General features: G+C 42.1%; 1 protein-coding gene across 5 annotated transcripts in view; it reads left to right on the top strand.

Annotated features, from left to right (window-relative positions):
* Positions 1-16,437, top strand: part of AUTS2 (activator of transcription and developmental regulator AUTS2) — a 1,792,114-nt gene that overhangs the window by 722,893 nt on the left and 1,052,784 nt on the right. For all 5 annotated transcript variants that reach the window (XM_089668486.1, XM_089668488.1, XM_089668487.1 and 2 more), the window contains one exon: positions 73-174. In XM_089668486.1, the coding sequence (XP_089524612.1) occupies positions 73-174 (102 nt within the window). The remainder of the gene's footprint in view (positions 1-72; positions 175-16,437) is intronic.

Genomic DNA, 16,437 nt, shown 5'->3' with positions numbered 1-16,437 from the left:
TGCAAAGAAATACAAAAAAAGTAAGTCTGTATGTACTGTATGTAATTCTTCTTCTTCTTTCTCTGTCTTTAGCTGAAACCACTACAGAACAACTGCAGAGACAGTGACAGCGAAAGTCCGAACAAAGAATCAAAGCCTTCACAGAGAGGCACTTCACATGAACGACTAAGTGATGTAAGTACAACATGTATAAAATTAAGGCTATGAAAATGAGAATGTATAATTAAATCTGATTACTTTTATGGGTATAAAGAAAAGATGACAATGTATGGCACGGCCACTGTAGTGACTTTATTAATCATTTTGCTGCATATGCTATGCAGTGATTGTATTTTTATTTGCATATTACTGTGCAGAGAAGTTTTTTTGTTAGTGCAGGTCAACAAAGAATAAGCCCTGAAATAACTAAGCAGAAAGACTAGAGGTCACCAGCAAAATTCAATCATTTCAATAATTTTATTGTGAAAGCAGTGTCACATTAATCAGAATACTCCATGTTTCTGGGCTTTGCAAGGGGTACTTCTTCAAGAGAACATAGTGACACAGTGTCAGTATGTTTCTTCGAGGAATGAACCCTGTGAGGCCCAGAAACATTGGCTATTATAACTAATGTTACACCTCTTTGTCAATAAAAGGTGTGGAATAAATATTATAAGAGTGCTGGTAACTTCTTGTTTTTCCATCGGAATCTTGCACCATTCACTGTGGTCATTACGAGCTCCCACTTGCCACTTTAATTGAACATTGCAAGGGGTATTCTTTAACATGAACTGCATAATTTTCCTGAATCTGAACAATTCTCAAACCCACAGGCCGCAGACCGGTACCAGTATGTGGCCTGTTGATGACCGGGCACATGGCAAGAGGTGATTGGCAACCCTGGTCCAGACAAGACTATCACAGACTACGGTCACTGCTCACCTCCTGCTGTGCAGCCATGCCACTTAGCCTGTGTGTCCTCTCCCACATCTCCTGCCCAGCTACCGATGTCATCCTATCAGCAGGGCAGGAGCAGCTGGAGATCCACAGAGAAAGTGGATATTTACATATTAACAAGTGGGTAATCGTCTGCTTGTTAACATGATAAGTTGAGTAGCTCCTGCCCTCTGTCCAGATCTGCAGCTCCTCCCGTCCCCTGCCCTGCTGATAAGATGACATTGGCGGCTGAGTGGGAGATGCAAGAGAGAACACACAGGCTGATAATTGCCCCTGCCCTGTCAATGGTAGGACTGTGCAGAGAGGCAGAGATTTAAAGGGGTCACTGTGATGTTCGAGAGGAAAGGGGGGCCATGACTGCAAGAGGTACTGTGATGGGGAGAGCTGTGATTGCTAGGGGCACTGTAATGTAAAGGGGCACTGTGATATAAAGAGGACTGCACTGTAAAGGGGCACTGTAATATTTGCAGTGCAGTCCCCTTTATATCACAGTGCCTCTCTACAATGCAGTCACCTTTACATCATGGTGCCCCTTTACAGTGCAGTCCCATTACATTAATTTAAAGGGGACCTCTCTAACATCACAGTGACCCCTTTAACTCTCTGCTGTGGGAGTACACTGTGGGACAGCTTTAAAGGGGAAATGTGATGTAAAGGGGGACTGTTAAACACTACACTGATATAAAGGGGGGTTGTGGTGTGAAGGACTCTGAGGACTGACTCCATGAATATCATCCCCCCAGTCCTTGAAAAAATTGATTGCCACTAAACTGGTCCCTGGTGCCAAAAAACTTGGGGACTGCTGCTATAATCAACACTCTCTAAGGCATGCCATAGAATTTTCTTTCCTGGAACCATAGGTACAATCAGCCTGCCCATAAATGGATAATCTGGAATGGTCCCTGCTGAAGAAGCATAATTTTGATCCACCTATGGCCGGCTTAAGATGTGCTATTGATTAGATTATTGTTTTAGGGGGGTCAGACCACTGGAATACTTGCCCATTATTTTGTGTTACAGTTCTATGTTATGAATTTACTGTGGTGGCAGCATTGGGTTTTTTAAAACGATTGTAAATGGAATTTTTTTGTTAAATAACAAGCATGATGTACTTCAATGGTTTTTCATACAGCATCTCTGATCCTCCTCTTCTCTGGTCCCCTGTCAGCCCTCCTGGCTCCCACTTCCCCCTCCCCCCTCCCCATCTGAGTGCCTTCATAGCAAGCCACTTGCTATGGGGGCACTCATGCAAGCTCGCTCCCGAGCCGTGCTCTGTGTGCCCATTGACACACACAGTGCAGCTCGACCCTACTCACTCTTCATTGGCTATGATTGACAGCAGCAGGAGACAGTGGTGCCTGCTGCAGCTTCTGAGCCAGTGAGGAGAGAGAGCAGCGATGTTGGTCTTGAACATGGTGCTGTATCATCATTGGGCTCAGGTAAGTATAGGAGGGGCTGGGGGGAGATCTGCACTACCTTAATGCATAGAATGCATTTAAGAACAAACTAAAACTGGTCCCAAACCATTAGGGATGATCGAATCTGCTTGGGTTCGATTCACAGGAGATTAGATAAAAACTTGAAAATAGCAAAATCCAGATTTAACATTGAATCTCCTTGCAGTGTATGGGGATGGGGGGAAATTCCTGCTAGTAAAACCTGTCCAGTTTAGGGGCTAAGAGGAAAGCTATTTTGTCAAGCATAAAAAAAACTTTAAACAATTACTGCACAGTAGGGAAGGATCCTTTAAATGTGAATTTCAGAGCAATGTGGAAAAAAACACAATTCTTAAAATGGTATGCTTGGGGGTTGCCTTTGAGCTGTATTTGATTTTATGGAACAGTACAATTGTTCGGGCATTACATATTTTGAATGTGTAATTGGTTTTTACAAAGTTACATTTAGCTTGGCTTAAATACAGAAGCAGCACCCCAATCTGATTCAATTCAACTTGTTTGATAGTTTTAGCTGTGGCACTAGTTTTTTTATTAAGTGGTAATAGTCCTTAAATGAGCAGTGAAAGTATCAGCAACAACACATCAAAAAGCTATAGGAAAGTTAAATTACAAAAAGCTAAAGTATTTAATTTCATACAAATTGACCAGTGACACAACAGGTTAATAGTATAGTTTGTGAACTTTTTTTTCGCAGTACCACACTGTATTGTCTTATAGTTGTCTTATAGTTTATTAAACTGTCAAAACAGAAATACTTCAAAATCACAACCCCAAATTCTCCAAACCTCCTTCCATCCCTATATCCCAAATTATTCCCAAAATATTCAAAATATAGACTTCAGGTATGTTTCAGGTATATGTTTGGCAGAAATTGGCTAGCATCAGGAAAGCACACAAGCACCTGAATAGGCAACAAATAGAAATAATTCTGTCATGTGGGCCTTTTTTGAACATACAGTATGTGCTGCATCTGCCACAAAATCTGCCACCCCTAGTGACAGAGAAGGTAATCTCACAAGAGGTTTTATAGGTTTAGGATAAACCACATCAAGTGGGGAAAAGGGTCATTGATCCATGTTGAGGAGGGTCAAGCAAATTGCTTGAACCTTTGCAGAATTATCCTACACTTACCCCATCATCACTGTTGGCGCTATATAAATCCTGTAAAATAATCATCTCCAGCAGCATTCTTCTCAAGGCAAGTGTCTCTTCCCTAGTGAAAGAAATAATGTCCCCAAATTACCCTGTTGCTCAGTATCTTAAAGACAGATTAACAAAACTTCTGGATTTGCAGCTGCTCCTATGCCAGCTCATTGTATCATCCCTCTTCTGTGAGTTTATGGACCCTGCTACATCACAGGAAGGTAAGGAGCTGTCCACCAGCATGTGGAATCTGTTGTGTCCTTGTTTCTGGAATACATTTTCAGGGGCAGGGTAAATATGACCACTGACGCATAGTCCATTAAGCATGGACAGGGACAGTACAGGTCCCTCATAGTACACTGGGTCAATCTTCTGGCGGTTAGAAAGGATGCAAGATGGGGCTCACTGCTGGAGCTGATGGAGCTGATGGAGCTTCCTCATGTCTTGTCCAGTGATGATTGTGCAGTTATCTTTACCCCCTTTCCTCACTGGCCTCATTCTCTAAATCCTCAGAACCAGAAGTCCCCCCAAGTAATGCAGGACAATGGCCCAGACTAAACACTGCCATGCTCAGCACATATGTCTGGGTGATAGAAGTCACACTAGGTAGGGCTGCTGGCAGCTCTCCAGGTCCAGGTCATGAGGTGGCTGACCCCACACCATCTTCATTCAGGTAAAGTTATGAGTGACAATGTCAGTAACCTGCAGGCTGTCCTTTCCCTGGGAAAACTCTGCACATATCTTGCCTGACACATTTCCTTAACCTGATGGTGCAGCAGGCTTCCAGAGGGTCCTTCTTCAGGCCAGAAAGGGTTTGTGATCACTTTAAGGGAACATACCCAGCCAGTGCTCACCTGGCAGAAATGCAGCACCAACATCAGTTGCTTGCCAGCTGCCTCATTGGTGAGACCCCGATGTGCAGCGACAAGAAAGGTGATATGTGATATGATCCCTCTTTTGTTTTCCCTGAAGCACATAATACATGGCCTCACTGGAGGAACAGCAGTAGGAGAATGAAGGAGGAAGAGGCAGCAGGATGCAGAGGGAGAATACAAGGAATGTGTCATCCCTTCCAAACCCTAGAAGTTTTACATAAGTGTATGTAAGAGTCAGGTCTTCTTCTGCAGTTAATGTTTGATGAATAGGGTCTTTTTTTGCTCAGATGCCTGACCATGGATCCCAGCATTTGCATAATCAAAGAGAGGTACGACTATTAAGTGGCCATAGTGATATAAGGTTAAAATGGCAAATCTACTACCACTGTCACTAAGGGAGCACACAATTCAACTCTTCGGTAAAGCAGCATGATAACCTCTTTCCCACATTTTCTGATGGTGACAGGAAATGAGAAGCAGTGGAGGTGACAGATGCATCAACACCACATTTCAGAGTTTATTGAAGCACACAGCAGTACTCACAGGCAGCCCTTGAACCACATGGTCCACATTGGCTCCATAGTTGATGTGGAGACTCTAGTAAATGAGAATCCCATGGACTATTGGGTGTCCAGGCTGGACCACTCGCTGAATCTTGCTGGAGCTTCTTTCATGCTCTGCAGCCAGTGTGCTGTCTATTCCCATCTGGAGCTGCAAGGAAAAGCATCACTGTAACCAGTCCCAAATTTGACAGGCTGAGCCCCACTTTGTCGAAGTTTCATCCCTGTCATATAATCTATTGGGCACTAATGGCATTGAAGAAGGGATAAAATCTAAGGCCATAGGCTGCCCACCCATCTTCAGGGTTTAGCTTTGAAAACTTAAAGCAACACTCACAAACACCCACCCCACTGTCTACAGTAACAACCTTCCGAATGATAGGTTTTTGTTGGAGTGATATAAAAAATGTCATCAAACACTCCAAGCACCTGTATGTCTCTAGTTCCTTTGCAATCCCACATTAACCCACATTAACCTTTTCCATCCATTATTACTATCTTTTATGTTGTTTTTGTTATATTTTCTTTACAAATTTACTTTCTTTTTTTCATAAGGCCACCCCTGCCTTGGGTCAAACAAACAGGGGCAGTGATGGCATGGATGTAACTAAAATGCTTACAAGCGATCAACACATGAACCACACTGATGGGCACTGATGAGGAGGCACTGATGAGGCTGAATGATAGGCACTGATTGGCTGTACTTAATGGCACTGATGGGTATTGGTAATCAGCACTGATAGGCACTGATAAGCTGCACTGATGGGCACTGATTGGCACTGATGGGCACTGATTGGCACTGATGGGGCTGCACTGATAATAAATGTAAACAATGTACTGAGTATCGCTTCTTCTTACCTCACACAGACACAATGTGTGAGGAAAGGACTGTTGATAACCAGCAAGTCTGTTTACATGTGATCAGCTGTAATTGGGCACAGCTGTTCACATGGTAATGAGCTGCTGTGATTGGCCCTTAACTCCTGTCTGTGATCAGCTATGTTCACAGGATACAACAGTCACAGAGCATGCCTGATGCGTGCCATAGGTGGTGCGCAGGGGGCAGGGTTCTGGGTGGCTGTCCATGAACTCCCTCCCAGAACTGGATAACTATGCTGTAGCCGTCTTTTGGCTATAGCATGATGGAAAATTGTTATCTAAGGAAAAGCCAAATACATTTCCTTTTTTAGCAGTTGCTGCTTATGCTGCTGTCAATATTTCCACCTCCTTATAACTATGCTCCTTTTTATTCCCCTCCTTCCCTTGTCAAAACATCAACTGACCTCCTTAAATCCAAAAATAGCCAAAGTTACACTTTTTCGGAGGGGGATACTCTGTGCCTTTGTTCTCAAAATGTGTTATTTTTTTCTCTTTAACTTGTGTCCCTATATTTAAGCCTGTGCTTGTTGTCTTGAAAATGTGGTGTCAGTGACCAATTTATCCTAGACCCAAGCAGAGTCTAAGGCATCACCTGGTATTCACCAGCACACCCCTCAGGGAGTGATGGTCTTTGATGCAGAATGGCTTCCAGGTTTGTGGTCCTTGGGTACACTCAGACTGGTATCTTTTCTTGGTGCTTAAAAAGCTCTGTCTTATGTTTATACATTGTGGCCTAGTCAAGGATTTTGTACTAACCTATCTATTTTTTCACAAGCGTATTTGATTTGCTACACTTTTTTAATGTAGAAAAGGCACTTGCTATGCTACCTCAATATGTTAAAAATTCACCTTGCTGCTGTTCATTTTTTATGAAGTATCTCAAGGATAGTATGGCTTTAATATTAGTATAAGAAACCACCTGCCTCAAGGCTAACCTTTTTCCCTCCTCGATCTGCTCATGAAACTGCACTGTTTTCAGTCAATTATATCTTAAGCAACTTTGGGATGATACAATCTTCTAGTGTAGCAAAACACCTGTCTTGTGTTTCCATTACATTTTACCCTATTCTGCCTGGTCACATTACATACATATATTGCACTGGTGCTGGCTAATTTTACCAAACCATGCCTAAAGGCTTCAGCTTTAACATTTCTGAAAACCTGGGTATGAATAGGGATATAAATAGGGATATTGCAGTGCGCTTGGAGTGAGAATGTGTAGTGTTTCTATAGTTTCTTTTCCCAAAAGGATGCAGTAAGATCATAAAAAAGGCAGCTATATAATGGACTGTCATTATAGTCATCGTAGTTTCTCTTTTTTAAACTTCTGGAACTTTACATTTACACATATTTACAGAGTGCTAGATGAATGTCACAAGCATTCTCCCAGGCATCACAAATTTGGATCATATTTACTTTTCTATGATTATTATCTCCATCTAGGGCTATAATGCAGTATTTTTCCTGAAAAACCGCAATCAGCAAACATAATGAATTATGGACACTAGCTGGTGCTGAAAATCAGAGGAAATCAACACATTTAAGTGATATTAAAGTGGAGCTCCACCCAAAAGGGGAAGTTCCGCTTTAAGTATTTGTCCCCCGCTCCCCATTAAGGATTGGCACCTTTGGGGAGTGGGGGGAGCGGGTACCCGAATTCGACGGGTACCCGCTCCCACTTCCACTTTGATTGCCTAAGGTGATCGGAAGCAGAAGTTGTCCTCCCTCCCCGTAGTCTTCTGGGATACGTGACAGGTCCCAGAAGACTACAGGGCCATTCACAAACTGCAGCGCTTCTCAGGCATGTGTATTGGGCTGTGAAGCCGCAAGCTGTCACAGCCAGGTGCCCAAACTGAAGATGCCGGCGTTAGGTAGAGAAGACAGCCGGTGAAACCAGCGGTGGTAAGGACACCGCTGGACCGAGGGACAGATAAATGGCTGTATTTTAAAAGTCAGCAGCTACAGTTTTTGTAGCTGCTGACTTTTACTTTTTTTTTCAACTGGAGCTCTGCTTTAAAGGCAATTTTTGAGGTTTTAAAATAACAAATATGTTATACTTATCTGTTATGTGCAGTGTTTTTGTACAGAGCAGCCCCAAACCTCCTCTTCTCGGGTTCCCTGCCAGGACTCCTGGCCCCTCCCTCCTGCCGATATCCCCAGAGCAAGCAGGTTGCTATGGAGGGCACCCAAGCAGGGTCACTCCCTTGTCACTGCTCTGTGTGTCCATTCACACACAGAGGCGCATCTCAGCCCCACCCCCCTCACCTCATTGGCTCACTGGCTGTGATTGACAGCATGGGAGCCAATGGCTTCTGCTGCTGTCTCAGCCAAGAGGAGGGAGAGTCCCCAGACAGTGAGGCTCTTGTGCACATCACTGGATCATGAGGAGGCTCAGGTAAGTATTAGGGGGGCTGGGGGAGGGAGGTCGCTGCACACAGAAGGTTTTTTATCTTCATGCATAGACAGGCTTTGAAAAAACTGACATTTATAGAGACAATACCCCCCTCCCATTGACTTAGATATAGAGGAAATATTGAAGCTAATGTGAAATAACATGACAGTCAAATATGGAGGCACAGCAATGGAACAGAGAAGCCCAGATAACTGCCATTATGGAAACCACTGCAGCACAAGTATAGACTCAGACTGAGGCAGTGCAGTAACTCTCTCAAAGTAGTGAGCCCTGGCACCCAGACAACCACCAAGGCAGGGTCAATGTGAATGCGGAGGCATTTCTGACAACTTTTGAAAGGAGAGCAGAATGAGAAGGGTGGCCCCAAGACAACTGGGCTAGCCTGATTGCTCCTTCCTTTCAGGAGGACCATAACTGGCATATTATAACCTCACTCTTCAGGATTCTAGTGTTTATGACCACCTGAAACATAAAACCCATACACCCATCTGGGACTGAAAATAACTGTCCAAACACAGAAAATGCATCAATGGAGCTTCCAATCAGGTTGTCCACCATGGTTGCAAATGCACAACCTAACCTAGTTTATTATTAAAGCTGCAACCCAAAACATTTACAGGACCTCAAATGGTGGAGAGTATTGCAATGTACCAGTATCTTCTGTCTCGGATTGTCAACTTCCAGTGGAGGGTGTGTCACAAAGACATCAACACTGCAGATAAACTGGTGGAAATTTTGTAAAAATATACTTACCCCCACCAGTTGGAAGAGCTTGAATGCACATGTCTGGGAAAAGGTTTTTTTTTTCTTTTGAGAAAACATGTTACAAAACCTGGAATCAGACTGAATGAAACCCTTCCATTAAATCTTATTCAAGGGCAGTCAGACCCTGAGGTGTCATAACTGAGGCCATATTAGAGCACAGTGCCCATGGAAAGCGGAGCCTTTGCAGTCTGGGGCTCTATGCAGACTTTCTCTCTTTGCACAAGATTGTATTGCACATAACCTTTCAGGTAGAGGGACCATTGAATACACTGTGGTCATCAACCAGTCAAAGCTCTCCTGGACTCAGGAGTATGGTGACCAAGGCAGGGGTGGCAGGGGCAGAAGCCCTGGATGCAACGATTCATTGGATTGGAGGGCGCAGATGGAGTACAGTGATGACAAAGTGCAAGCAGTGTCAGCTAAAGTCTGCCTGAGGGCACTTTAAGTTTCACGGATTTACCGCTGATCCACAGAACAGACCATGCATAGTGCACTGCAGAGCTGCAGCAGGGTACAGAGTGCTGGAGTGCTCCCTCCACTCCTGCAGCCGGCATTTGCAGACACATATATTACACTTCTCTGTTAAGTGGTAAGTGTATTTTATTGCAGAAGAGGCAGAGCCTGCCTTTTTCCAATTTTCCATTTTTCCTTCAGTTTCACTTTAAGAAGATGGTACAAAATAATGGGAAAGACTGAAAGTGTCTTTCCAGTGCTCTTGTTTGCCATACATGAGGTGACTCAGATCTCCACAGTGTTTTCACACTTTCAGCTGGTATGTAGGAAGAGATCTGGCTTGACCTGGCGAAGGAAGAATGTGAAATATGATTCTACTCCTCACAAGAGTGCTTTAAAATATATCTCCCAAATGCAAGAGCTGATTGTAAATGTAATTCCAAAGGTAAAGTGCCCATGAAACACAACACTGGATTTACATTAAGTTGGCTAAGGTAAGGTACTAACACATGGGGCATTGAGTGACATTACTGATCCCCACTATGGAAAGCAAGTTTCTGGCCAGGTGGAGAGGTGGCTAAAGTGCAGGAGGTAAATTACACAGTTCATCAACCAGGCAAGAGGAACCCTTATCAGATCTGCAACAAATTTGTCTAAGGCCTGGAAAGATATGGAACCAGCAACAGCCCTGGCAAGTGTGAGACTTGAGCCTCAGGTTGGTGTGAGCAGTGTCCAGGTAGCCAGTAGCCTGTCAATAGTCCAAAGTGAGCAACTTTTTCAAATGAACAAGCATGATATCATTACTTATCCTAGTGTAAAGGTTTTTGCTAGGCATTACTGCATCCCTGAGGCTCAGAGGCTTTCTTGGGTGATTTGAAGAAGTTATTGGTGGTGGGAGAAATTGATGAATCACAGAGTGTAAAATCAAGTCTGACTGTGTCGGTTCCCAAGCCCAATTGCACCCTGCAATGCTGAAAATAATTCTGAATGTCTTGATGACATTGACATTTTCAGTAGGGAATGGGAATCCCATTTGCTCAATGTCCAGGCAGATTTAGTCTTCTTAACCACTTCAATACCGGGCACTTATACCCCCTTCCTGCCCAGGCTAATTTTCAGCTTTCAGCATTATCACACTTTCTTTGGTGAAAATAATAATAATAATTGAATTTGTATTTTTATTTCAAATGTTTCTATTATTTTTTTTACTTTTATTACATGTTTTCTTTTTTTTACTATTTTATTTTTCAGCACACTGTGACCAAAGCAATACAATGTTACCATAGTAACATTGAACTACTCTGGGCAAGTGATCAGGATTTTTTTTTGTTTTACACATTGTGATTGCTAATACCAATGTATTTCATTGATATTTGCAATCATTGTCACTGAATGAAACTGATTCATTCAGTCTTTTGTGACTAGCTGTGATTGGGCAAAGCTCATCACATGATACAGATGGCTGTGATTGGCCCTGCCTTTACCATGTGACTGCTTTGACCAATCACAGCTAATAACACAATTGTGTCAAGGTCCTACCTTTTCCCTGTGGTTAGGTTACTTCATGTGCTGGTGTCCATCTTGGATTCTGCTGTGCATGATGGGAGCCCTTTTATGCCTTCAGGTTTCTGTGGTCCATCCTCCAGAGGGGTGTGGCTGATGACATATAAGCCTGTGGCCCGCACATGCTCTTTGCACTTGTGTCTTGTGTCTTTGTGTTGCTGTTACTCTGTTCTGACTCTCGTGACTCTCCTGGTATTCTGATTCGGCTTGTCTTGACTATTCTTTGTATTCTCCTTTGATCTGACCCTCTGTTGCTGAACCCGGCTCGTGACCTGTGATTCTCGTCTGCTGTCCTGTACTGTTCTGTCCTGTTGTTGTTGACCCCGGCTTGTCTGACTACTCTTTTGTCTCTTCCACCAGCTACACGCCATTGGCGGCGGCCATTACCGCAGCTGAGGTGTCTCGGGGGCCGCGACCTGGTTCCTGGCTGCGTCAAGTCCATCCCCACCATCAGGGGCCCTGGTGAAGGGCAGCCTGGGACTTAGACTCCGCGCCCTGAGGGACTTCGGTCTGTGGGTGGTGGTTGTCGTCAGCCAGTGCGTTACATTGTTAGGCCTGCCTGTCCGTTCCTCAGCTCCTGCCCTGACAAATTGTATACAATTAATGGCATGACAGGAAGTGTGCTGTAGGTACGGAGGAACATAAGTACCTTGGGCACATTGTGGGGAGAGGGATGGTGAAGCTCAAAGTCAGCAATGTAGAGGCTTTTCAGTCTTGGCCCTGCACCCTCACAAAAAAAAGGAGGTGTATAATTTCCTGGACATAGTGGGGTACTACAAACTCTTTATATAAGTTTTGAACTGTATCGGTACTGTTGACTGATCTCACAAAGGATGAGTAGTGGGTCATGTTTGAGTGGAACGCAGATGCTGAAAAAGACTTGTAGTAATAGAGCATCTGTAATATTTATAGTAGATGTCATAATTTGATTGTTAAATTGTGATTTTAATGCAAGTATTCTTTAACTGATAGTAAACCCAAATATTTTCATGCTTACTAAAAAAATTTTGAAAGATAAATTCCAAAATAAAATAATATTAGTACAATCTAATAATATTAGTGAAAGTGAGTGAATCTCCACCAGTTCATCTACCTTGTTGCTGCAAGTCACATCAAACCGTATACTTTACCAATATAGTGCTGTGCAACTTAGATCAAACTAACAGGTTAATTCCTAAAAAAATTATTTTTCCGTACTCCAGATACACTATATTGCCAAAAGTATTGGGACTCCTGACTTTACATGCACATGAACTTTAATGGCATCTCAGTCTTAGTCCGTAGGGTTCAATATTGAGTTGGCCCACCCTTTGCAGCTATAACAGCTTCAACTCTTCTGTGAAGGCTGTCTGCCACATTTAGGAGTGTGTATATAGGAATGTTTGACCATTCTTCCAAAAGCGCATTTGTGAGGTCAGGCACTGATGTTGGACGTAAAGGCCTGGCTCGCAGGCTCTGCTCTAATTCATCCCAAAGGTGTTCTATCGGGTGCAGGCCAGTCAAGTTCCTCCACCCCAAACTCGCTCATGTACTGTATGTCTTTATGGACCTTGTCTTGTGCACTGGTGTGCAGTCATGTTGAAACAGGAAGGGGCCATCCCCAAACTGTTCTCACAAAGTTGGGAGCATAAAATTGTTCAAAATTACTTGGTATGCTGATGCCTTAAGAACTAAGGGGCCAAGCCCAACCCCTGAAAAACAACCCCACACCATAATCCCCCCTCTACTGAACTTTACACTTGGCACAATGCAGTCAGGCAAGTACCATTCTCCTGGCAACTGCCAAACCCAGACGCGTCCATCAGATTGCCAGACAGAGAGGCATGATTCATCACTCCAGAGCACACATTTCCACTGAGTCCAGTGACGGTGTGCTTTACACCACTGCATCCAAAGCTTTGCATTGCACTTGGTGGTGTAAGGCTTAGATGCAGCTGTTCGGCCATGGAAACCCATTCCATGAAGCTTACTATGCACTGTTGTGCTAATATGAAGGCCACATGAAGTTTGGAGGTCTTTAGCTATTGACTCTGCAGACAGTTGGCAACTTCTGCACGCTGTGCTCTTCAGAATGAGCTGACCGCTCTGTCATTTTTCGTGGCTGAGCTGCTGTTGTTCCCAGTTGATTCCACTTTGTTATAATACCACTAACAGTTGACCATGGAATATTTAGTAGCAAGAAAATTTCATGGATGGACTTATTGATCAGGTGGTAACCTATCATGGTATCACGCTTGAATTCACTGAGCTCCTGAGAGCGACCCATTCTTTCACAAATGTTTGTAAAAGCAGTCTGCATGCCTAGGTGCTTGAAATTTATACACCTGTGGCCATGGGGGTGATTGGAACACCTGAATCCAATGATCTGGAGGGGTGTCCCGATACTTTTGGCAATATAATGTATGTGCCTGCAGTGAAATGTCCACATTCACAGGGTAAAATTTGCTCCCGATCTCCTAACATGGGTAAAACTTTTGTGTTCACAATCCCAAATCACTAACTCAATAGGTCATAGAAGCCAGTATATTAAGGGAAAGAATAAACATCTCTCATGGTGTAGTACCCCAGTAAAAACAAATTTATTCATATGCATACTTTGGAGTACTTTTATGAATACATTTGTTTTTACTGGGGTACTACACTATGAGAGATTTTTATTCCCTTAATATATTGGCTTATATGACCTATTGAGTTACTGATTTGGGATTGTGAAGACAGGAGTTTTACCCATGTTATTAGGAAAGCTATTATTGACCTAACTTATAATGGGTCAATGAGTGGAGGTAACTGGTGGAGGCACATAGAGGTGTTGCTGCATGAGGAGACTGGGAGCACATTTCACCCGATGAATGTGGATATTGCACTGTTGACACATATCTGGAGCATGGGAAGATAATTTTTGTCTTTTTATTTGGACCTTATGAACACTATTCTTCATTTTGTTATATTTATATATCTGGTATTGTGAAGGTTTGTGGTATTTTACATCACTTGGTGTTGTACAATTTTAGTTTGTGATTTTAGGATTGGAGTATTTACAGTATATATATATTAATACTTATACCATTGTGATTTAGTTTGGATTAGGAGTGCACCTATTATTTTGATTTAAGTTGCAGAGCACTATTTTGGTAAAGTATTCTTTAAATGCTAACTGCCAGCTGAACCAGCAACCCCCACTCCGTGTCCCCATATCACCCTCAAAAGTTCTTGTACTCATCTGTATTAATTTTGCCAAAGGCTCCTGGCTGGTGTAGTTTCCACACATGTGCAGAAAATCTCTATTCAGTTCAACAGAGAGGCTGTCTGATATGCGTCCTAATGTATAAAGGTTTAGAGAACTGTAGGATGAATTATGAATGAACCACCACTAATCAATTTATCTTCACTGAATTATCAGAAAGATAGTGAAGAAAAGTGTTTTCCATTGAGCTTATATAAGGATCATGGCTAATTCCATACTAGAATGAAAGCACACCTCTCATAAAAGAAAATTGGCTATTGCCATTGCTGACGTTCTTCTGAAAATGCGTGTTGACTGGCTATTAATCTGACCCTATGGCTTTGGTGCTCTGAGTATTTGACCTGCAATAAGTATGCAGATTAGAAATGTAAAAAAAAAGATAGATAGATCACCTTAAGACTAATTTTAGATCATACTCAGATAAAGAGGTAAGAAGTGGCCATTTCTATGTTTCTCTCATCCTAGAAATTCTTGTATGAAGACACTGGATTGACTAATAGCATATGAAACTAACTGATTTAGATGAAGCAAACACACAACCTGAAGGACCGTATTGGATGTCCTCAATGTAACTGTTAAAAGAAATAAAAATGGCTGAAAGGGACATTAGCAAATCAGTGAAGAAACACTGGGTCTTTTAAACCTCTGAAACAATTTGTCAATTTGTAAAGAAACATTTTTCCATGGGAGTCTGCCTAGACGAACTTAGTTTATAATTTATCAGTAGTTTTTATTCACTAAAAATGGAGTGTGCGAAATCTGGTGCAGTTCTGCATAGAAACAAATTAGCTTCCAGGTTTTTGTTTCATAGAAATCTTTATTGCAACAAGAGCAGTGTTAACAATACAAAGGCACTAGGTCATAATCAACCATAAGTACAGTTACATAGTTACATAGTTAGTCTGGCTGAAAAAAGACAAAAGTCCATCCAGTTCAACTATAGAAAAAAAAGTTATAATCTTATACCCACAGTTGATCCAGAGGAAGGCAAAAAAAACCAGCAAAGCATGATCCAATTTGCTCCTGCTCAGAAAAAAATTCCTTCCTGATCCCCCGAGAGGCAATCGGATATTCCCTGGATCAACTTTACCTATAAATGTTAGTATCCAGTTATATTCTGTGTATCTAAGAAAGAATCCAGGCCTTTTTTAAAACAATCCACTGAGCTGGCCAGAACTAACTCTTGGGGGAGTCTATTCCACATTTTCACAGCTCTCACTATGAAGAACCCTTTCCATCTTTGGAGTAAAAAGATTCAAGAAGTATACAGTAAGCAATTACAATCCAAATGTTTAAATCATTTCAGACATTATATAAAGTCAAAGAACAGGCAGATAGTGAAGGTACAAGAGCTGGGGACCTCATCAGTCTAATGATATCAGTTTCCAGATTGTATTGTCAAAGCTTACTTGAACAAGCTGAAGTTAGAAGCTGATCGGCTACCATGCACAGCAGCACCAGATTCTGAGTGCTCCAGTTTTAGTAAATCTCCCCCATAATCTGAAACAAAAATTGGTGTAGTTAGCTACATGGGGTGTGCAATCAGTTTTATTTTCTCTGTGGTCACCCCATGACAGGTTACATTATCTAAGAACTGTAAAGCATTTTGTTCTCTGACAAAGACAGACATAATCTCCAGAAATATATAAACCCATGGTGGAAAAAATCCAGTCTATTCACTAGATCCCAGAAAGCTATTATGAAATAGTAAAAATATATTTTGGATTGTGGCTCACCACATTGTCTCGATCACAAAGGAGACGTTTCCAGGAATATATTGCTAAGAATATCAGGGGGGGTTACCATTTTATGATCATTTCAAAGGTAGAGTCATTAGTGGTTGAGCATAAAGCCAATTTAAATGTTCTTAATGTTGAGAGGTTATGTATTAGTTAAAAGCATTTTTCCATTTACCTGTATAAGGGTGCATTAGAAAGTATTAAGCACTTGTATATTAATTAGAATTAGCATTATAGTCACCCTATCACAAATCAAAATTTTTATTTTTCTGACTTAAAAAGAGTATTAACTAATATTTTGATATGTTTTTATTTATTGGCATTCTCTATTTTACAAATAACATTGTTATTTGTAACAATGGCACACCCACAGCACTGTTTGAAATGCATGTTGCACTTTCTAGCAAGGA

Source organism: Staurois parvus, unplaced genomic scaffold, assembly GCF_062004578.1.
Source record: "Staurois parvus isolate SC_StPar_1 unplaced genomic scaffold, SC_StPar_1.0 ptg000058l, whole genome shotgun sequence".
Taxonomy (NCBI): domain Eukaryota; kingdom Metazoa; phylum Chordata; class Amphibia; order Anura; family Ranidae; genus Staurois; species Staurois parvus.
This window is presented reverse-complemented; position numbering and strand designations above follow the sequence as displayed.